General features: G+C 42.2%; 1 protein-coding gene across 4 annotated transcripts in view; it reads right to left on the bottom strand.

Annotated features, from left to right (window-relative positions):
* Positions 1–8032: 8032 nt before the first annotated feature.
* TSC22D1 (TSC22 domain family member 1) overlaps positions 8033–22489 on the bottom strand; it is a 123631-nt gene continuing 109174 nt past the window's right edge. For 2 of the 4 annotated variants that reach the window (XM_006053394.4, XM_006053399.4), the window contains 2 exons: positions 10597–10648; positions 8033–9423 (listed from right to left, as the gene is read on the bottom strand). In XM_006053394.4, coding sequence (XP_006053456.2) covers positions 9166–9423; positions 10597–10648 — 310 coding nt within the window. In that variant the 3' untranslated portion in view covers positions 8033–9165. Of the gene's footprint in view, positions 9424–10596; positions 10649–11054; positions 11425–11717; positions 11781–22489 lie in introns of those variants that run through there. The other 2 variants (XM_006053403.4, XM_006053402.4) reach the window with 2 other exon arrangements.

Here is a 22489-nt window from a genome sequence, read left to right as displayed (position 1 = left end):
CTCTAGTTTCCCAAGTGGTGCTAGTGGTAAAGAATCCACCTGCCAATACAGGAGATACAAGAGATGCGGGTTCGATCCCTGGGTCGGGAAGATCCTTTGGAGAAGGAAATGGCAACCCATCCAGGATTCTTGCCTGGAGAATTCGATGGACTCAGGAGCCTGGCGGGCTGCAGTCCATGGGGTGGCAGAGTTGGACATGGCTGAGCACATATACACATACAGTCCGCACAGGAAACGTAATTTAAACCAGCTGCGGAGAATAAAGCAGCCTCTGGGGATATAGACTTGTCTTCAGATCTAGTTGAATGCAGGGTTCAAATGAGGTCACAAAGATTCACGTGTTGGCCCAGCACTCTTTAAGCTGCCTCTCCTCTGGATCTGTATGGTGGTTCCTGCCGGTGTCCAGAGCTTTCCGCTCAGGGCTGCGGCACCCCTGAGCATTTCCTTTTCAAATGGCCAATCCTAGCAGAGGGAGGCCAGGGCAAGATTCTGAGTCCTTTGAGGGCTAAAGTCCACTCAGACTTGACTAGATTGGGTCACTGAGACCAGGGGAAGGCGGATGTGGAGTGGAGAGGGCAGATGTCAAATAAGACCATTACTGTGGCCACCTTGGGGCTTCCCAAAGGAAGGATAAAGACTGAATGCTGGGCAGCCAACAGCAGAGAGTATGCCAACACTTTTTCCCAAAACAAGCAGGGAGTGGGACCAAAATATCCTCTGCAAACTTGTGTCTCTTCCCTCCCTCCCTCACCTCCCAGACAAAATTCATTTCCCCCACATCTTTGTTCCGTGAGCCTTCTGAATACATTGGTATTGAAGGAGATAGTCTCTTGTGTTATCATTCTTAACATGATCTGTCTTTGTGACCGGACTGAGGCACCTCCAAAGCAGAAGTGTTTTCGTTGTTGTACCCACAGGACGGGTGTGGGGGACTCCTGAAGTTGGCACATTGTGGGTGCTTAATAAACAGGGTGGGTGTTATGAGTGAATCAATGGTAGTATCCTCTATAGGATCATTTCATTCTCCAGTGATGGCTTTTCTGGGTCAAGAGGTAGTGGTACTGGTAGGGGAAAGGTAGCTGTTCCGTCTACGCTGCGGACGGTCTGCTGCCACGCTGGACAGGAGGACGGGGCATCTACTTGCTTTTGTACTGTACGTGTACCTGCGTGTGTGTGTGTGCTAAGTCACTTCAGTTGTGACCAGTGACCAACTCTTTGCGATCCTATGGACTGTAGCCCGCCAGGCTCCTCTGTCCTTGGGGATTCTCCAGGCAAGAATACTGAAGGGGGTTGCCGTGCCCTCCTCCAAGGGATCTCCCCCTGAGGGATCAAACCCAGTCTCTTAATGGTCTCCTGCATTGGCAGGCGTGTTCTTTATCACTAGCACCACCTGGGAAGTCCACATTCACATATGAATCCTCAATTCATACCTGCTCTTCCCTTTGTAGTATAAAATTCCCTTCCAAGGACATAGAATTCCACTGGGCCTTACTAGCCAAGCAGCTTGGCAGGGTGGAAAGAGTTCAGGGCAGTGTGTCGTGTGTTATTGTTTTCTGGAGGAAACAGGATTCACAGGCCAGCCCTGACCTGGGCCAGAAGCACACCCCTCTTTGGGGTGCACACTGAATGCTACACTAGGGCGGCCAGGGGGCCCAGACATGCTCGGCAGGCTGGGGCTGCCCATCTTAAAGCGGCCAAGGTGGCGGCTAAGGGCACTGACCTTGGTATCAGACGCCCCTGGTTTGCCTGACACTTATCGCCTCTTTTACACTTGGCCATTTATTTCTGCTCTCTTCTGTAATGTGGGATGATACCTTTCTTAGAGGGCAGGTGCAAATAAATGAGATACCGTATTTCAAGTGCTTAGCACACAGTCAGCTCAATACCATGTAGTAATAATAACAACAACAAATGGGTTCCATTTTCCTTTCCCCAAAAGGAAGCTGAAGGCTTTCATGCTGTGACCCAGTTCAATCATTTCACATCCATGAAGGAAGAAGCATAACTCTGCTCCTTTCCAACAACTTGGATATCTATGAAGCAAAATAAAATCCAAGAGAGACTAGAACAAGTTCTATTTCTTTTCTTCTGTAAGAGTTAACGTGATATGAAGTTTAAAAACAGGGTTAAGTAAATGGGCTTCCCTGGTGACTCAGATGGTAAGGAATCCACCTACAATGCAGGAGACTCAGGTTTGATCCCTGGGTCAGAAGATCCCCTAGAGAAGGGCATGGCAACCCACTCCAGTACTCTTGCCTGAAGAATTCCATGGACAGAGGAGCCTGGGGGGCTACAGTCCATGAGGTTGCAAAGAGTTGGACACGACTGAGCGACTGAACCCTTTGACTTTCCCAGTTTCTGTACCCTTTCTTCCCGTTTCTTTTTATTGAAAAAGTGGACTCATTCTTTCCTGAGCCCGCCTTTTTCTTGAAAGCCTTCATCAAACATAGCAAAGAACCACAGGTTACTAACTTCCTGACCTTTCAGAAATACAGGCTCCCTGGGCACCTGGGTCGCTATAGGCACCAGTTTTACCAAATGTGTTACCACTTCCAGTATGGGTCTCAACCTCTCATACCTCCAGTGGTTTTATCACCGGCCACCGTCAATGCCGCAGTCAACATTTCTGTTCTGACGGCAACACCCAGTTCAGTGTCATTTCTGTGTTAGCCTTGGGTCCGCCCCCAAGACAAGCAGATTCTCCGATGTCTGAAGGCTGACACACTCCAGCTTATGGGACTGTGCAGGCTGGTTCCAGATTAGTGGGGGAGGACACTCGGTCATTCACACACCCAGGGACAGAGGCTCTGTCACACCCAAGGGCCCCAGGTCTTCCCCACTGGGTCAGTGGAACAAGCATGGCAGATTGTGTTTTTTGTTTGTTTTTATTTTATTTTACGGCACATCACGCAGAATGTTAGTGCCCCGACCGGGGATCGGACCTGTACTCCCTGCTGTGGAAGTGCCAAATCTTAACCACTGGACCACCAGGGAAGTCCTCAGATTGGTTTTCTTATGGCCGAGTGTTCATCACTTCAGCTCTCAATCCATTGGCTAAAACTGAGTTCCAGGTTGTACCGAATTTCAAAGGGCTGGGAGGTATGATTCAGCTGCATGTCCAAGTAGAGAGGAAATGGTTTCTAGGGAGACCAACTTCTCCCAGCTTGCCTGGGACTTTCCTGGTTGTAGCACTGAAAGTCCCACTTCCAGGAATCACTCTCAATTCCCCAGCAAACCAGGACAGTGGGTTAGTCTGTCTCCATCTCTCTCTCCCCTTAAGGAGAGAAACACAGATTTCTGTTTTCTTGGTCCCCTAGTCCGCATTTCGGAGAAGACAATGGCACCCCACTCCAGTGCTCTTGCCTGGAAAATCCCATGGATGGAGGAGCTTGGTAGGCTGCAGTCCATGGGGTCGCTGAGTCAGACACGACTGAACGACTTCACTTTCACTTTTCACTTTCATTCATTGGAGAAGGAAATGGCAACCCACTCCAGTGCTCTTGCCTGGAGAATCCTAGGGACGGGGGAGCCTGGCGGGCTGCCATCTCTAGGGTCGCACAGAGTCGGACACGACTGAAGCGACTTAGCAGCAGCAGCAGTCTGCATTGACTGCAGACCACTACCCAGACATGCTTGAGTTTACATGACACAATAGGGCAGATTGTTTTACTGAAATACAGGTTATTCCTGGAATTCTGAAGCATGTATGATAAAACCCTGTAGTACACACATCCGCTAACATCTCTGTCCTTAAATGAGTCAGTTGTAAACTGTAGTGGAGGGGTCATACTCCCCTGAGGAATTGCTACCGATTTAACAACAGTTCCTAAAAGAACTCCCAGAAATATTTTTGCTGAAGGATTCACCTGAAAGAGAAGGAGCGATTCGGTATTTTGTCACATAAGGCAAATTTCTCCAGAAAACAAAGTACCTCATATCTCTAACAGGCGATATTTGGGCTGCCCTTTAGGGCTGAGACTCTGTACTCCTTTCTAGTATAAAGAACAAGACACAGGGGACTTCCCTGGTGGTATAGCGGTTGAGACTTTATCCCTTAATGCAGGGGGTGAGAGTTTGATTCCTGGTCAGGGAGCTAAGACCCCATATGTTTCATGGCCAAAACACCAAAACATAAAACAGAAGCAATGTTAACAAATTCAATAAAGACTTTCAAAAATGGTCCACATTGAAAAAAAAAAAGCCAGGACGGTACTCAGGAAAGGATCTTTGAAGAAATTCACACATAGCTCCCCAGACAGCCTTTGCCCATTTTCTCTACTCAAAAGAGAAGTTTTCTGCTTTGTTTTGTGCTGAAGGGATGAGCTGCCATTTAGGGTAGGAGTCTGGTTCTTGCAGATCTAGAAAGTAGGGAGCGGAAACTCGCAGCCCGTGGGCCAGATCAGCAGAGTAGCCGTGCTTTTGTTTGGTCTACACGATGTCTAAAATCAGGAATTTTCAGACAGAGCCTGGATTTCTGGATCTTGGAAAATGTGAAGATCTGGCAACACTGAGCTTGAGTTCGCACACAGCGATGATTGCATGGAGTTGAGCAGCACAGGCTCCGTGCGTGTGCGGATGGAGCGTACTCTCGAGGCCATGGTCATCACCGCTTCCCATTGTCTGCCCTCACTTCACTCAAGGGACTTCTCTGTCACATGCTACAGACATCTGGGTCCAAAACACCTGGATTAAAGCACAGATTTATGTTGTAATAGTGCAGTAATTTTTGCACACTTTAAAATGGCCACTAAACCTTTAAAACAGCTGTTGATAAAGCTGGATTACTGACCCCAGTGACTCTGGCCTGCCTGGCCATCCATAGCACTGTTTTACCTAGAACTTCTTTCCATAAGGAAATCAATCATGTAAGACATACATTCCACCTGTAATTGTGTATTTACTTCTACCAATATGACTTTCAAACAATTCCCAATAAATTCTTTCTAATCAAATGGCTGCCTTAAGAATAATTTCTTAGATATAGAAGGAATGGTCTATTTCTGTCCCTATCCCAAGAAAAGGCATTTTTTAGTGCATTTTTGTAATAAAATTTTAACAGCCATCACTATTATCCCAATGCTAAATAAAAGCTAATAGAAAATAAAGTGAAAGTCACTCAGTCGTGTCCGACTCTTTGTGACCCCATGGACTATACATATACAGTCCATGGAATCCTCCAGGCCAGAATACTGGAGTAGGTCGCCTTTCCCTTCTCCAGCGGATCTTCCCAACCCAGGAATCAAACCGAGGTCTCCTGCCTTGCAGGCAGATTCTTTACCAACTGAGCTATCAGGGAAGCTCAGAAAATAAAACTGCCACACCTTTATTCCTGCAAAAAAAATACAAAATTAAATATACAAATAAACAAGAGAATGAATGACTCAAAAATAAGACAGAGGCTAACATTTCTTGACCCATTTGCTTTGAATCAATCTGTGTTTACAGCGTTCCCTTACAAAATAAAACCTATGGAGATAACATGTCCCCATTTTAGCATGAGGAAACAGACCAGTATGTAAAGGAACCTGCCCAACGTCACCTTGCTAGTAAACGGCAGAGTTAGGATTAACACCAAATTAATTTAGCCCATGAGGTTAAACAAATAAAACAGCACACTCTCCTCCCAAAAGTTCCAATGAAATGAAGTCACTGGAAAAAGCGGAGGACTGTAGCATCTTGCGGCAGGACAGCATCTTCGTAATCTGATCCAGCTCCGTATTTTACTGATGAGAAAGTGGGTAGAAGGTCCCATTCAAAAGGTCAAAGAGCTAGTTTCTGCAGTGCCAGGCCTGGAAGGTGGAGCTCTTCTTCATCTCTGCTCCGTGGCAGGCGCTCTTATTTAAGAGGGAGGAAACTTCATTTTTCTCTGCCTCCATTTCTAATCTTTGGGCCACGATTGCTGTTGGAATGGTTGTGAAGTTGATGGCTAAAGGCTGCCAGGCCCCTGGTAGCTTCAGCTACTCCTTTTACATAAAAGTAAGGGCAGAGCACTGTTTGTGGAAATTAAGTTTTCATTTCTAATTTGTGTGTGTTAGTCACTCAGTCGTGTCTGACTCTTTGCAATCCCAAAGACTGCAGCTTGCCAGGCTCCTCTGTCCACAGAATTCTCCAGGCAAAAATACTGGATTGGGTAGTTATTCCCTTCTCCAGGGGATCTTCCCAAACCAGGGATCAAACCCAGGTCGCCTGCATTGCAGGCAAGTTCTTTACCCATTTCAGTTATAATGAATATCTATACATATCTTGTATCAATTTAAAATTGATCCTGGCATTATGTATTTATCACATAACGAAAAATAAATTGTTTTTAAACTATGCAAAAAAAGAGGCACAGAATTAATGAGTTATAAGCATTGTGAGTTTAAAACAGAAAGCAGACATTCATTAAAATCAGGTAAAATTCCTTGTCTCTCCTTCCCCAAATGGTGGTTTCTCCTGCTGCAATTGATGATGTCAGGCACATCCAAGGCTGGACAACATTCCGTCCCCCTTAAAAATCTCTCCCGCTCCAGAGAAACTAAGTATGATATAATCAATTATATAGCAACCCACAAGCCAACAAAGCCCTAATCAGGTCTGTAAGCAGACAGTAAAAATGCCCTTTAAAATTACTTAAAACATGTTTAGTAGTAACTAAAGTAAGCATGCCTGAAAAAACATCTTTTGATTTTAATAATTCATTCTTATTTCACATACAATATTCAGCTTCCAAAACAGCATGGGAGTCTTTTTTTAATTAAAAAGGCCCCCAATTCCATTAAATAATGAAGAAAGTTCTACCTTAATGATACATTGACATGAATTTTTTCAAATTTCCCATAATTACAACCTTTGCTATTGAAGAGGCTTCGTTAAAAATATAAAGGATGAAATGGTTAAGGATTTAGAATCAGCATAGCTTTCTTTTTAAAGGAAATGGGATTACTACATGAGTATCCCTTTGTCAGTTATTAATATATAACCTTCACGTGAGTATGACAAGGATTGTTTTAAGCCCTCTCCAAGTTTCCCCAAACCATCTTCATGGCCACGGCCCCCTTCCACGGCAGTCAGCAGTTCAGCACTTCAATAAGAGCTAGGCTGCCCAGCAGGTCACTTTGAGCTCCGTCACACATGCACCCAGTCCAGTCCTTTCCAGGGAACTCTGATGTTCCCTCCATCCACCCATCAACCTCCCATCAGTTCTACGTTAGAGAAGGATTCAGAAAAGTTGAGTTCTATCCTGCAAGGGCCTGAGAAAACCTTGGAGCTGAGGAATGCTGCTTCTCTCTAGTGGAGGGGTACTGAAGTGCTGGGGCAGACTGCAGGGCTGAAAACCCACCCTGTTCATCTCTGCTCAGTGGCACGGCTCCTGCAACAGAATGGGACCCTGCAGGCTCACTTCTCAGGTGCCAACTTGCTTTAGGATTCCATGTTTAGAACTTTGACTTATTTTAGCCTTAAGGAAACAAGCGGGAGAGGATTCCCTTGTTCATCTGGTCCTTCCTCAAACTCAGTATAAAAGAAGCCACTGGAATTATCCTATCTTTTGTTTGGGCATCCCTAGGAGCTGGGAACTCAATCCACACTAGGAAAGGCATCCATTCTCAGAGTTCTTCAAGCGGAAATCAGATTCTGTCTCTAAGCCCCACCTTCTAATCCTAGAGCTGCTTGTAGGGATTATACACGGAGTAAGGTTCATTCCCCTCAGCCGAAGATTAAGACTTCCATGGACTCCCCGAGTTTTAAAGCCACAGAGGCACTCAAGAGATTTCTTTCAGCACCCTCCCATCAGCTGTGAATGGGGAAAGCCATTTGTCCAGGTCACACAACAATCTGAAGGACCAAGCTCTTGCCTCCTTGTCTCTTCCCTTACTGCCTGAAATAATGCAATGTCAGATTCCTTATGCTTCTCCAATCAAACCATGAGCATCACTACATTGCCCAACCCTTTCACCCCACTTCAGAATTTCACCAAATTGTTTTAACTTTGCCTGTAAATAGTTGTGGAAATGACTACCATTACATTAACACTGTAACATAGAAACACTTGTTTATCAACATTTTGTATGCTTTATTGAAAGTTGACAAGTGCAACAGTTAAATACAGTGACACCTTACAACTGTGTAGAGAACATGCACAGAAACATATGCAGATAACTACTATACAGGTAATATGCAGAAACCCCTACTGGGAAATCCATTAGCTAGAACTCCGCATTTTTCAAAGTATTCAACCAGTTCAATCAAAGGATTTCAGTGAACAGGGAGTGACTTCAAGATACTCAGCAGCTAGAAGATTGCAGATTACACAAAGTGACTAACTGTGCCAAATTCTTAAAATCTCTTTAGGGAGGTGTGTTTTGCTTCATGGGTTTTTCACGAAGATTGCTATATAAAAGACAATCCACACCTCTTCAGACAGCCAATGAAACATCTAAATTGCAATCTGTACAACCTAAATAGTAGTTACAGTCCTCTATTGTACAAAATAGTTACACTACATACACAAATATACAATAAGCAAAACAACCTTCATGGTAAGAGAGCTTAGGTCCCAGCTACCTGTCACCATTTAGTCACGCTAATAGTTTTGTGTCATCCACTGTTTCGGAAAGAGGCACAGTCCAATTTTTTTTTTAATGGAGTCTGGTGACAGTCGTCGCTTGTACAATGAACTATGTTTTCCCCTCATTTTAGGTGAGACTAAGCTTCACTCTTGACCTTCACTTCCCTTTCCAGTTCCTCTCCGGGGAGGAGAGGAAAGTCCAGTGGCAAGCTCCTCTGCTTCGGAACCCCATGGAGTACACTACTGCGCAAGCAGGAAGAACTCTTGGAGGGGGTGGGGGGTGGGCAGCAGGGGCGGGGGGAGATGGAAAGGCACAACAGCTCCTCAGAATGAATGAAACCATTTCTCACGGTCCTGCCAAGCTGCATGAGGTCCCAGTATATCCATGCTAATTCTCTGATCAACCTTTAACTCACCCAACTAAGAAATTTCTTCAAGCCGAAAGCATATGAGTGTTTAATACTGGAAAAAAGAGAAAATGGCATGTGTCAGTCTCACGTCTCTTTTGCAGCGAGCAATGAAATGGGTGACGGTGGGGGCGGACCCCTCCCCTAGTACATCTTCTCGGGTCTGTTCAGTTCAGACCACAGCAGCCAGTTCTTCGGGGGCCCGGATGGCTACGCGGTTGGTCCTGAGCCCTGGGACGCTGGCTGGGCCGGGGGCTGTGTGGTCCCCTGTGGCTGTGTGGTGGCAGGGGGCGAGCCAGTCTGCAGCTGGGCCTGGAACTGGGCAAGCTGCTCGGGACTGGCCAGTGTCTTCAGCAGATTGTTCTCCTGCTCCAGCTGGGAATTTTTCTCTATGAGTTCCTTGATCTGTTCCTTGAGGACCTCCACTTCCTCTCTAACTGCATACATCAAATGGCTTTTCACCAGATCCTGAAAGGGAGAGAAGGAAGGGGGGTGGGGGAGAAAGGTTTAACGTTCTATTGACTGTTTCCCGGACTGTGAATTGTTAAAACATTTTGCACGCCTCTCCCTGACCACTGACATATCCTGCCTTTAGAGGTTCATTTAACAGGCTCCAGGGGAAAAAAACGGAATACCACCCTAACTGTACAATACTTCAGTTTAACGTATAAGTGATCAAGGTTTTGCTTTCCTTGCAGCCGTTGGCCAGGAATGCCTACGCTCAGGTTTCCTATTCGAGATGGCAAAATGCAGCCGGGCTCCAGCTCGGTGCAGAAAGAAGCCGGGCTCAGGGATGTCCAGCCCGAGCAACGGGAGCCACGACCCCGCCCCCAAGCCCCTCCCTCCGCCCGCTGGACCGCCTCCCTCAGCACCGGCTGCAGCCAGTTCCTACAGAGCGTGTTGCCGCATTTTCCTCCCCCCCCCCCAACCCCCCCTTTTCGTGATTAAGCTGACATCACAGAAACCTGGGTAGCCGTCGCAGCCAATGGGCGCTCGAGTTATTTATAGCTCCGAATTAAAGGTTCGGAGTTTGCCTAGCAACAGTGGGCAGAGAATCCCGTGAGAAGAGCCACAGGCGCTGCTCCAATAACAAAAGAACGGCCAAGGCGGAAATAAAAAATAGGAGAAATCCAGGCGCAGGCTGAGACGGCGAAACTTTTTTCCAGCTCTTCTTCATTGTGCAGGAGCCTCCACCACTGGGGATCCGTTTGGCCCTGTGTAGGAGGCTCCTTCCCGAGACCCCCACTTCTGGGGCCCTCCCCGCTCCCGGCTCCGCGGTAAACCTTAGGATCCCTAGGAAAGCCACATCACTAGCGATGTGCCCGAGACCGAAGGACACGCTGGGCCAGCGCGTTCCCAGCAATTCCCCAGCAAAAGAGGGGCAGGCACCTCCGCCAAAATCTTGACGGTTGTTTGAAATCGGTCCTGGAAAGAACATCGAATGCCCGCAGGGTCCCTTTCTCTCTCCTTAGCAGCCCTGGTATGTGGCTTCATGCTGGCAGAATGGAGACAGTGCCGGCATTTCTAAATGTATGGAGAGCAGTCATCATCTTCTACGGATGCGCTCCTTTCATCCCAAGATACCCTGCATTTTGTACCGTGCCCACATTTAGTACAAACGATCTTTAAAACAGTACATACCATAGCTTGCTCGATTTTGTTGTCAATAGCTACCACACTTGCACCAGATGAGCTGAAAAAGAGAAGGGAAAAAAAATCAATAAATGAGACCTTTTTTTCCTATCCCAGACAAAAAGAATTCCTCAGTTCTGTGGTGTTACTAACATCATTTTCTGAACATTCTTTAATGCTATGTAATATATCACCCTCCAGAAAACACCAGCCACTCTCTTCCTAACGAATATCCAGACATTTCCCTATTTTAGTGAGCTACAAAGGCTAAATTACATAATGTGGTAAAACACTGTGCTCTGGCCAGACCCGCAAAAACAAGGCTATTCGGAACATTTCAAAAAGCAACATCCATGTCACCGTAGCCTCTCAGCAATGGACAAAGGAATTCGCCGGGCTATCTTTCACCTGCATTATTACAAGGATCTCACGAGTAAATTTAAAAAAGTATCCCAGCCGACATTTACCTATTGTCAAGTCTCACAGAGGCGTTTTCGGTCCCGAGCAAGGATGACAAGAAAGAAATTGAAAAATGTCTCAGTTGGTAAACTCCTAGATCCATCGCCACTGGTCTACACCATTGGGATTTCATGCAATTGCAGCCAAAAACACCCTCGCAGGAAAAAAAAAAAAAGAGGGAATACTAGCCGCTTTGTTGGGGCTAGATAAAAATCTTCTAGCTTTACGCAGCTCAGGGAGAAACAGAAACGGCAGCACTAATTGCAAGAAGCCCGGCTTCTGGGGTTTGGTGATTCCGGGAAGACGCAGATCCCACTGCCGTGCGGAGAAGGTTCCCTGGTCAGCAGCCGGGCTCCACTAGGCTCTAGTCTAGGGCTCCCAGTCTCCGTGCAAAATATATGCAGGAAAGAGCCGCGCCGATTGGCCAGCGCGCCGCTGGATCCGCCCCCTTCTCCCTTTCCCGCCCTCCTCCCGCTGCCCCGCCCCCTCCCCACCCCCACCCCGCCCCCAGCCTCCCCACCGGCTCCTCGGGTGGGCTGGCCCAGGCCGCGGCTTCAGGGGCCCAGAAGCGGGCCGCAGGGGCCTCCAAGATCAAGGAAAGACCGAGCAGTGCTCCGGCGGAAAACGCCGAGGGGTCCTGAAAATGCGATTAGGGCTCCGCACGTGCTTACGTTTAAGGGAGTCAGACCCCGTCTCTGGAGCTGCCTGTCCCCGTGGCTGCTGAACGGCGAAAGCTGCTTATTTGCAACCAGAACCATCTGAGCTACTGGGCATGCCCAGTCCCAGCACTTAAAGACTCGCAGGAGCTGGAGTATCTCGATTTCAATTATCTCGTTGTAACAGGCAGCAGTAATTGGAGGACTTTAAGGGTGGTTTTATTTATAAAGATAACTATGTTGTAATAATACTTTTTTTAAAGCTAGTGAATTTTAGAGGGAAAAAAATCATATTTCCTTTTTGAGAGATTCTACCTTTCTATGAATTTATCAATTATATGTAGAAACAAAAAGCAGTACATAGTCTTTGCTACGCATATGTAAATTGAAGCCAAAAGCAATCTACCAGATGAAATGAGATCTTAAAAGTTCCCATTGCCATAAACCTTAAAACTGCATTTCCTTCCGTGTATAGCTAGGGGCAAAAAAACCCCCACAGGTTGAATCCTTCCTGCTGCTGCTAAGTCACTTCAGTCGTGTCTGACTCTGTGCGACCCCATAGACGGCAGCCCACCAGGCTCCCCCGTCCCTGGGATTCTCCAGGCAAGAACACTGGAGTGGGTTGCCCTTTCCTTCTCCAATGCTGAAAAGTGAAAAGTGAAAGTGAAGTCGCTCAGTCGTGTCCGACCCTCAGCGACCCCATGGACTGCAGCCTTCCAGGCTCCGTCCATGGGATTTTCCAGGCAAGAGTACTGGAGTGCCATTGCCTTCTCTGTGAATCCTTCCTATACAGATCTATTTTCACTTTAAGTCCCTAAGGCAAGTTTTTAGATGTTAAGTGCAATTTCTATAAGAGTCAGTCCTTTGAGCCTTCTTACATCAGCGGAATTGAGATACTGTAAAGTCTGTATGTCAACCTTATAGCCACACTGACCAAATAATTCCCTTCTCTAAACCAAAATTAAAAGATCTGAGTGTGAAATAGCTTAACCCGTTACATAATTTTCTTCTATTAATTTAAAATATTTGCAAGAATGTACCAACTGAGTTTAAAGTTTAATATACTGGAAGTCTAAGGCCTTAGGGTCACTTGATTATTATAGGTTATAAACAGCTTGCAATTCAGTATGTTTAAGAAGGTACATTTAAGCCTCTACAATACTGCCCTCTAATGGCGTAATCCTATAAAAACAGAAACAAAAAACAAATGCTAAAGACTTTCAAGTAAGCAAATTGTATCATCACAAATAATTCCAACATAAAACTTGACCACAGAACATATATAGGTACGTATTCTATTTACATACATACACACACACACCCACATATGGACTTTCCTCTCTCAAACATTCTCTCTTAAGCAGAATCCTTTAATTTAGGAAATTTTAAGTTGCTAGTGGAGCCTCTTAGATAAGTCTTTGAAGTTGACCCAATGTTGGCAGAGTGTGTTTGGTTTTAGAAACTGTCCAAAATGGTTAGGTACCAAATCTGGTGAAGGTGGAAGCTGATGAAAAGGCAATTAATTTTCTTTGGGGTTTAAAAACCAAGGCAGTATCATTCTTTGTTATTTTAAGGTTTATATTCTCTAAACTTTAAGGCTTTGCTTTTGAATAACAAATGATATTCAAGTGATATTCAAATATGTGTTGGCATATTTATAATTTACAAAAATTATATATTATGATACAAATTTATTTTCAAAAGGAAAAAAGTAAGTGGAAGCTCAAAAATCACAATTTGGGAAGCAGATATGTGGTCTGTATGTCTATGAATCTAGGCACAATTATTATTTACATTATAGTTTCTATATTGGAGAAGGCAATGGCACCCCACTCCAGTACTCTTGCCTGGAAAATCCCATGGATGGAGGAGCCTGGTAGGCTGTAGTCCATGGGGTCGCTAAGAGTCGGACACGACTGAGCGACTTCACTTTCACTTTTCACTTTCATGCATTGGAGAAGGAAATGGCAACCCACTCCAGTGTTCTTGCCTGGAGAATCCCAGGGACGGGGAAGCCTGGTGGGCTGCTGTCTATGGGGTCGCACAGAGTTGGACACGACTGAAGCGACTTAGCAGCAGCAGCAGCAGTTTCTATATATTTTGAAAGTTACAGTTATCATTACATGATTAAGTCATTTACAGATTTAAATGGAATGTCAACTGCACAGGAAAAAGTAAAGCATCATTTAAGTTGTAAAAAGAGCTTAAAAAACCAAAACTCTAAGATCATATATAGAAAAGAATTTTAAATTCCCACTGGTTTAAGAAGATTAATAAATTAACTGAATTTTATTTATTCGTGATGTTCTTGAAAATAGAAAGTTACAAGCTGGTCATGTTTTCATTTCATTCATTCCAACTGATCATCCACGTATTCAGCTAATAGAAGCCAATATCCAAATTGCAGTCTGTTTACCCCATATCCCTACAGTGGGACATTATGGTCATCACCAACACTTTGCTATTTTAGACACACTTGCAAGAAACATCCTTGTACATGTACCCTTGAACATCTGTAATATATTTCTGGAGAATCTGCTGGGAAAAAGGATAGTTAGAAATCTATTTCTTTTCCTATCTTTTTCATAAATGTGCTAGGTTCCTTTAAGATAGATTTTCTTTTTAACTAGAGAAAAAATTTTAATCTCTATGAATGTTATAGCCTTTGTTAGATTTGTTAAGTTTGACTTTCATTTCTTTTTTTAAACTTTTTATTCTGTACACACACACACACACACACACACACCCCTGATTAATGATGGTGTGATAGTTTCAGGTGAATAGCAAAGGGACTCAGCCATACATAGACAAGTATCCACTCTCCCTGGGGGAAAGGATAAGGGGAAGGGAGAGTTAGGGAGTTTGGGATGGACATGTACACACAGATATATTTAAAATGTATACCCTACAAGGACCTACTGTATAGAGCATGGAACTCTGCTCAATGTTATGTGGTAGCTTGGATAAGATAGATTTTAAATTGAAAAATGAAAAGACATAATTTCAAAAAGAAGGCAATGAAATTAGAGATCTCTATAGAGGAGAGTCCATGGGTCAGGAATGTCTGAGGCCCAGAGGACTAAAATTACTTTCCAGCTATTACAGAAAGTTTCTTACATTTGCAAAATAGAACATCTGTGAGTTTAGTGCCCAGAGTTTAACCAAGGACAGGATAAACACTCGCATGCCTCCAGGAGAGACGCCTGAAGGCATGGATGATACTAGTCCCCTTCAGACACTGGGCAGAGGTCAAGAGGTCTCACTCCAGTGGGGAATCTGGATCACAGCAAAAAGCCCGGACCTTTAAGACTGGGTGGTTATCTGTTGTTGATTTTGTTGTTCTGTTCTGTTTTGCCTAAGTGCCTTTTTACCTGGATTCCAGTTCAATCACTTCTGCATATTAATAGCACATATGCTAATTCAGTGACATGTGCTCTTCTTCCAAACTTGATAGTTACAATATAGGTAAAGACCCTGATGCTGGGAAAGATTGAGGGCAAGAGGAGAAGGGGGAGGCAGAGGATGAGATGGCTGGATGGCATCACTGACTCGATGGACATGAGTTTGAGTACACCCCGGGAGCTGGTGATGGGCAGGGAGGCCTGGCGTGCTGCAGTCCACGGGGTCACAGAGTCGGACAGGACTTAGTGACCGAATAACAGCAACAACAATATAGGCACCGCTGGTGACCCACCACTCAAACAAGATAACCTGTTTGTCCCTCCGTCCAAACTCCTTGCAAATCTAAACTGACTGCCGCACAAGAGGCTGAAGCACAGAACCCCGAGCTTGACCGAACAGCTGTTGTCTAGGGACTGCTCGCCACCTTCCCTTTCTAGTCCACTCTCACTAGGTGTTGGGGGTCATTTTACCAGGTTTAGCAAATGAAACTACAGGACTCCAAGTTAAAGCTGAATTGCAGATAAACCACAAATAATGTTCTGTTGTTTGGGTCCTGCACACTATTGGAACAAGAAAGAATGTCAAAAAAAAATTAAGAAAAATTCAACCATACTTTAAATTTCCTTGATTTCCATTGAAAAGATGGAAAATAAAGTTGAGAAAATCTTCCTCAAAATAACAGAACAAAAGAAACAGAGATGGAAATATGAGATACAAGACACTAACCGGGTCCATCGAGGAGGAGGTCCAAGAGCAAAATAGAATGAATTCCAAAAACAGAACAGGGGGATGGCAATTACCAAAGAAACAATTTAAGAATATGTCCAGAACTGAAGGGCGCAAGCCTCCTGATTATATGAGACGACCAAATGGTGACCACCATCAATGAAAAGAGCCCTACACCAAAGCGCGTCATGACAAAACTAAAGATCACTTGGGACAGAGAAAATCCGAAAAGCTCCCAAACAGAAAAAAGCAAGGTACAAACACAGGTACCAGTATCAGAATGGCTGTTTTGGCCACTGGGAAACAATGGAGAAATTGCTTATAAAATTCTAAGAGAGAAAGGTTTTTCACTTGGTCAAATCATTTAAATGTAAATGTATCACAAGAACATTTTCAGATATTTTAGACACCAAAATGGAGGAGCAAATCAGGGAAAGGGGTTTAAAGCAAGAGGAATAAGTTCTAGAGATCGGCAGTACAACCTTGCATCTGAAATCAATAATACAATGTTGCAAATGTAAAACTTTGAGAGGGTGGGTCTCAGGTTAAGTCTTCTTACCACAATAAAATGAAAATTAAAAAAAAAAAAAAACATTCCCCCACAAAGAAAAGATGGCATGAGAAACATGAACCAGGGACTCAAATGCTGGAGAGGAGGAAGGGAATCAACAGGATAATGAGGGACATCCCTGGCTGTCCAGTGGTTAGGACTTCACGCTTCTACTGCAGGGGGCATGGCTTTGATCCGTGGTGCAGGAACTAAGATGCTGCACGGTGTAGTGAAAAAACCCAAAAGAAGATGATGGGGAAGGAAATCTGGGGGTGACAGGTGCTAATAAGCAAACCTTAGCAGCAACAGGTATGTAATCGTGGGGGGAAGTGAGAGCCTTTGGGAGGCAGCACTTTGGTGCAAATAAAGAGAGACATGATCTAATAGAGCTGAGCCTTTGTGGGGGGAGGGGGCTAAAGCCAGGTATGAACCAGATCTAATCAAACAACTAGCTAAGTTCAAAGGCAGTTTTACAGTTTTGCAGAAATCAAAAGTAAAGGAAAAGAAAAGAATGTTCATAGATAAAACTTGACTATAATAATTCTTAAAATTGTTTTACTGGTTTAAAAAGTTAAGGTTACTGGGAAGGTTGTGGGAAGAAGAAATGCATGGCAGGAAAAAAACAATGTCTGTTAAGAATGGTGTAATAGTGCTAAATCCTCGACTATGGCTTGATTATATATATAATGCCTACAATTAACAGAGCAAGAAATAACAGTATAAATATATTATTACATGGACATTTGTGGGTAAATTTGAGAAATTAAAAGTGGCTGCCTGCTGAGGCATAAATTTATGGACTGAAAAAAGGAAATTGCTAACTTTTGTTTCTATTCACTCTATTTTTAGGTATGTACAGATATTGCTTTGATTAAAAAATATTTTCAAGAGGGAGAATGGGGTCTTCCAGGAGCTGCTCTGCTCCCAGGTTTCAGATGAGTACGTAGCACACGTTGGGAAACTGCCTGAGGTTGGGGAAGAGCCAGCAACAGAAGCAGCGGAACAGCTTCTAGAAATCACACAGGGCTGGTATTGCCACCAGCCTGGGTAAAAAGGAAAAAAAAAAAAACAAACAAACTTGTAAACACAGGATGCCAGATATTTAGAAGGATAGTGCCAAAGTCATGATGAAAAGTTAGTTCTGGACTGATGGGTGGTTGCCAAGGGGAAAGGAGGTGGGAGAGGGTAAGGGTAGGAATTTGGGGTTAGCAGATGCAAACTATTATATATAGAAAGGGTGAGCAACAAGGTCCGACTGGACGGCACAGGGAACTGTATTCAGTATCCTATGATAAACCATAATGGAGGAGAAAATGAAAAAGAGTGTATATGTGAAAAACTGAGTCACTTTGCTGCACAGCAATAATTAACAAAGTGCTGTAATTCAACTATACTTCAATAAAAAATAAAAGATAAATATATAAGGAAGCTTTGAAAAGATCAAACTGTTTCCAAGTAACTTAATTTTTTATTGAAACAAAGCTCGGAGATATTAAATAAAATACAGCTAGCAACCAATAATTCACAATGTCTGGCATCCAATGAAAAGTCCCAGGCATACAAACAAGCAGGGAGATATGACTCACGAAGGGGAGGAAAATCGATCAATCAAAATGACCCAGATATGACAAATATTATTTGTCAGATATGACAGATATTATTTGTAGACCAGGACACTGAAATTATTATAACCATGTTTTATATGTTCAAGAAAGTACAGGTAAACATTAGCATATTAAGTGCAGAAAACCCAATTTACAAGGATGAAACATATGATTTGGGAAAAAAGATAGGCTGATGGGATTAACAGCAAATTAAACAGGGCAGAAATATTAGTGATATATTAGCAATAGAAACTAACCAAAACAAAACAGAAAAAAACAAAAAAATTATTATTGCTCCATATCATTGAACCATGGAGAAATTTCAAACAACCAAATAAATCTCTAGTGAAGTCCCTGAAGAAGAGAGGAAGGGAGGGGAAAAATATTTGAGGCAATTATGGTAATTTCCTCTATATTTTATTGAAAAAAAAAAAAAAAATAGATCCAAGAAGTTAAACAAACCTCAAGCAAGAGAATTATGAAGAAAACTGCAGCAAGGTATATCATCATCAAATGGCTTAAAACCAGCATAAAGAGATCATCCTAAAAGCTGCCCAGAGAAAAGAACTAGATTATACACAGAGCAACAAAGATGAGACTGGAAGCAGACTTCTGGCTGACAGAAGAGTGTGGCAGTATCTTTCAAGTGCTGAGAGGAAATTCTGAAAAGTCTGTCAACTTACAAGTCTGTCCCCAGTGAAAATATCTGGCAAAAATAAAGATGAGGGACTTCCTTGGTGGTCCAGTGGCTGAGACTCTGTGCCCCCAATGCAGGGGCCTGGGTTCAGTCCCTAGTCAGGGAACTAGATCTTACATGCTGTAACAAAAGATCCTGCATGCTGCAATTGAGACCTGGCACAGCCAAATAAATAAATATTTTAACAAAGAAAAAAAAATGAGGATGAAATTCTTTTTCAGAAAGCTGGAAGGACTCAATCACGGCCAGTGATAAGAAATTTATCACTGTAAGAAATCTTGTACAAAAGAATGTAGAGCATCAGAAATGGGAACTATGTATGTAGTTAAACACAAAAATATTTCCCTTAACTATTATTTCTCTTAAAAAAAACCTATTATATCTCTTTTAAAAAATAACTGACCGTTTAAAGCAAAATTAGTAACAGTATATGAGTGAAGAGGGGCTATATCATACATAGAAGTAAAATGTATGACAAAGTAGAACACAGACCAGGAGGGGAGAAGGAATGGATACTGCTGAACAGTTCTTAGATTACTAGCAAGTAGATGTGATAAGTTAAAGATGGATTCTACAAACTCTAAAGTAATACCTGAAATAACAATACAAAGAGTTATAGCTATTAATAATAAGCCAATAAAAATGGAATCATTAGAGAAAATACAATCTAAAAGAAGTAGAAAGAAAGAAAAGAGGGATGAACAAAAAGCAAACAATAAGACAGTACACTTAAACCAACTGTAGCAATAATCACATTAAATGTAAATGTTCTCAATTAAACACCGTAATTAAAAGGTAGAGATTGTTGGATTAGATAAAAAAGCAAGACACACCTACTGCTGGCTTTAAGAAATAATTCTTTAAATATAAAGGCATAAATGGGCAAAATAAGAGAATGGAAGAAGATCCTCTATGTTAAAATAATCAAATGCTGAATGCTGAAAAGGCTATATTTTTCAGACCAATTAGACTGCAAAGCTAAATCATTTCCTAATGAATAAAAGGATCGATTTATCAAGAGGTCATAAAAATCCTAAGTGTTTAAACACTGATAACAGAGCTTCAAACTATATTAAGCAAAAACTGATAGAACTGTAAGGAGAAATAAAAAAATCCAAAAACTGTAGTTTTCAACAATCCTCAGTAACTGAAAGACAGTAAACAGAAAATAAGAATACTCAACACTTGAAAAACTGTCAAGCACTTGACCTAGCTGGTTTTTGCAGAACATTCCATCCAGTAGCAGCAGAATACACGTGCATTTCAAGCACACGTGGCACCTTTACCAGGAGAGACCACATTCTGAGCCACAAAACAAGTCTCAAGAAATTTAAAAGAATTCAAATCATACAAAGCATGCTGTATACACACATTGGAATTGAATTAGAAATCAATGACAGAAAATTATTTGGAAAATCTCCGAATATTTGGAAATAACACATACCTAAATAGCCTATGGAGGTCAAATAAAAGGGAAAATGGGAAATATTTTGAACTGAGAAAAAAATAAAATAAAACATAGCCTATTACATTTATTTTAATAAATATAACAACTTAGATATAATGAACAAATTCCTAGAAAAACAAAAACTACCAAAACTCACTCCAGGAGAAACAGGTAACCTAAATGGTCTCTTTTAAAAATTAATTTGTAATTTAAAATCTTCCTATGCCAAAACCCTCAGGCCCATATGGTTTCACTGGTAAACATTTAAGGAAGAAATAATACCTATTCTATATAAACTCTCTTCCAGAAAACTAAAGAAGGGAAAATACTTCCCAAATCATTCTACAAGGCCAGCATGACCCTAATAGTAAAATCAGGTAATGAGGTTATTAAAAAAAAAAAAGTAGCTATAGACCAATAGCCCTACTGAACAGAGATACTAAAATTCTTTAAAAAGTTTTGGCAACTTGACACCAGTTATATAATCAGGACCAAATAGCATTTATTCTGAGAAGGCAAGGTAAACATCTGAAAATCAATATGATTCACTGTATGATTTAGTCAACAGACTAAAGAAAAATTACAGGGTCATCTCAATAGAGGCAGGAAAAAGCAATCTGACAAAATTCAACCTCCATTCATAATAAAAAAAAACTCTCAGCAAAATAGGAATTGAAGTTCTTCAACCTAATAAAAACCATTCAGTTCACATCACACTTAACAATGTAAGAATGAATGCCTTCCTCCTACCATTGGAAAAAAAGGCAAGAATGTCCAATCTCAGCAATACTATTCAATATGACACTGGAGGTAATAGTAATAGGCAGGCAATAAGGCAAAAAAAAAAAAAGAAGAAGGAAGGAAGACCAAAAGAATGGATATCCAGATTAAAAAGATAAAAATAAAACTATCCTATTAACAGATAATATGCTTGTCTGTGGGGCTTTTCAGGTGGCTCTAGTGGTGAAGAAGCCGCCTGCCAATGCGGGAGACATAAAAGACTAGAGTTTGAACCTTGGGTCAGGATGATCCCCTGGAAGAGGGCATGGCAACCCACTCCAGTATTCTTGCCTGGAGAATATCATGGACAGAGGAGCCTGGTGGGCTACACAGTCCATAGGGTAGCAATGAGTTGGACATGACTAAGGCAACTTAGCACAAGATTGCCTATACAGAAAATCCCTAAGAATGCACACAAAAAAACTACAGGAACTAACAATAAGCGTGTTTACCTAAGTCATGGGATATAAGTTCAATCAGAAAAATCAGTTGCATTCCTATGTACTAGCATCAACAATTAAACACTGATATTTTTTAAATTCCATTTACAATATCATAAAAACATGTGAAACAGGTGTAAAATCTAACAAAATATGTATAATATCTGTATGCTGAAAACTAAGAAATGCTGACAAAAGAAATCCAAGAGAATCAAATAAATGGTGAGATAAACTGTGTTCACCAACTGAAAGACAGCATGGTAACATGTCAATTACCCCTCCCTACAATAATGTATAGATTCGATGTAATCCCAATCAAAATTCCGGCACGACATCTTATAAAAAAATGATAAAGTGATTCTAAAATTTATATGTGAAAGTAAAAGAACTAGAATGAGCCAAACAACATTAAGAAAAGTGCTGAAGGACTCCCACTCGAGGGTTTCTGTAAAGTTACTCTCGTCAGGATAGTATGGTATTGGTACAAGGACAGATGTTCAGAGCAATGGAATAGAACAGAGAGGTTAAGAGACAGTTTCATGCATATATGGAAACTGATATGACAAAAATGTAAAACTGACTCTGTGCAGAAAGATAATATTTTCAACAAACAGTACTGAAACAACTAGATGCATATAAAAAAACAACCCAATTTGACCCATTCTTCCCCCACCACATGAAATATCAACTTAAAACGGACCACAGACTTAAATGTAAAATCCCAAACTATAATTCCGTGGGACCTTGGGTTAGGCAAAGACTTCTTACATATGGCACAAGAAGCACCATCCATAAAAGAGAAAAAAAAATCAATAAACTAGACTTTATTAACATAGAGAATTTTGGTTCTGTGAAAGACACAGTTACAAGAATGAAAATACAAGCTATAGACTGTAATTAAATATTGCCAGTCACACATCTGATAAAGGACTTATATCCAGATATATAAAGAATTCTTAAAACTCAATAGCAAGGCAACAACCCAATTTTTAAAAAAATGGACAACACTTTATCAAAGAAGATGAAGATTGGTAAAGAGCACATGAAAAAATGTTAAACATCATTAGTCATTACAGAAATGCAAACTAAAACCATAATGAGATACAGCAATATAATTCCCTTCTCCAGGGGATCTTCCTGA

The sequence above is a fragment of the Bubalus bubalis genome, chromosome 13 (genome assembly GCF_019923935.1).
Source record: "Bubalus bubalis isolate 160015118507 breed Murrah chromosome 13, NDDB_SH_1, whole genome shotgun sequence".
Lineage (NCBI taxonomy): Eukaryota > Metazoa > Chordata > Mammalia > Artiodactyla > Bovidae > Bubalus > Bubalus bubalis.
The sequence above is the reverse complement of the archived record's forward strand: the minus strand, read 5'-3'. Positions and strand labels throughout refer to the sequence as shown.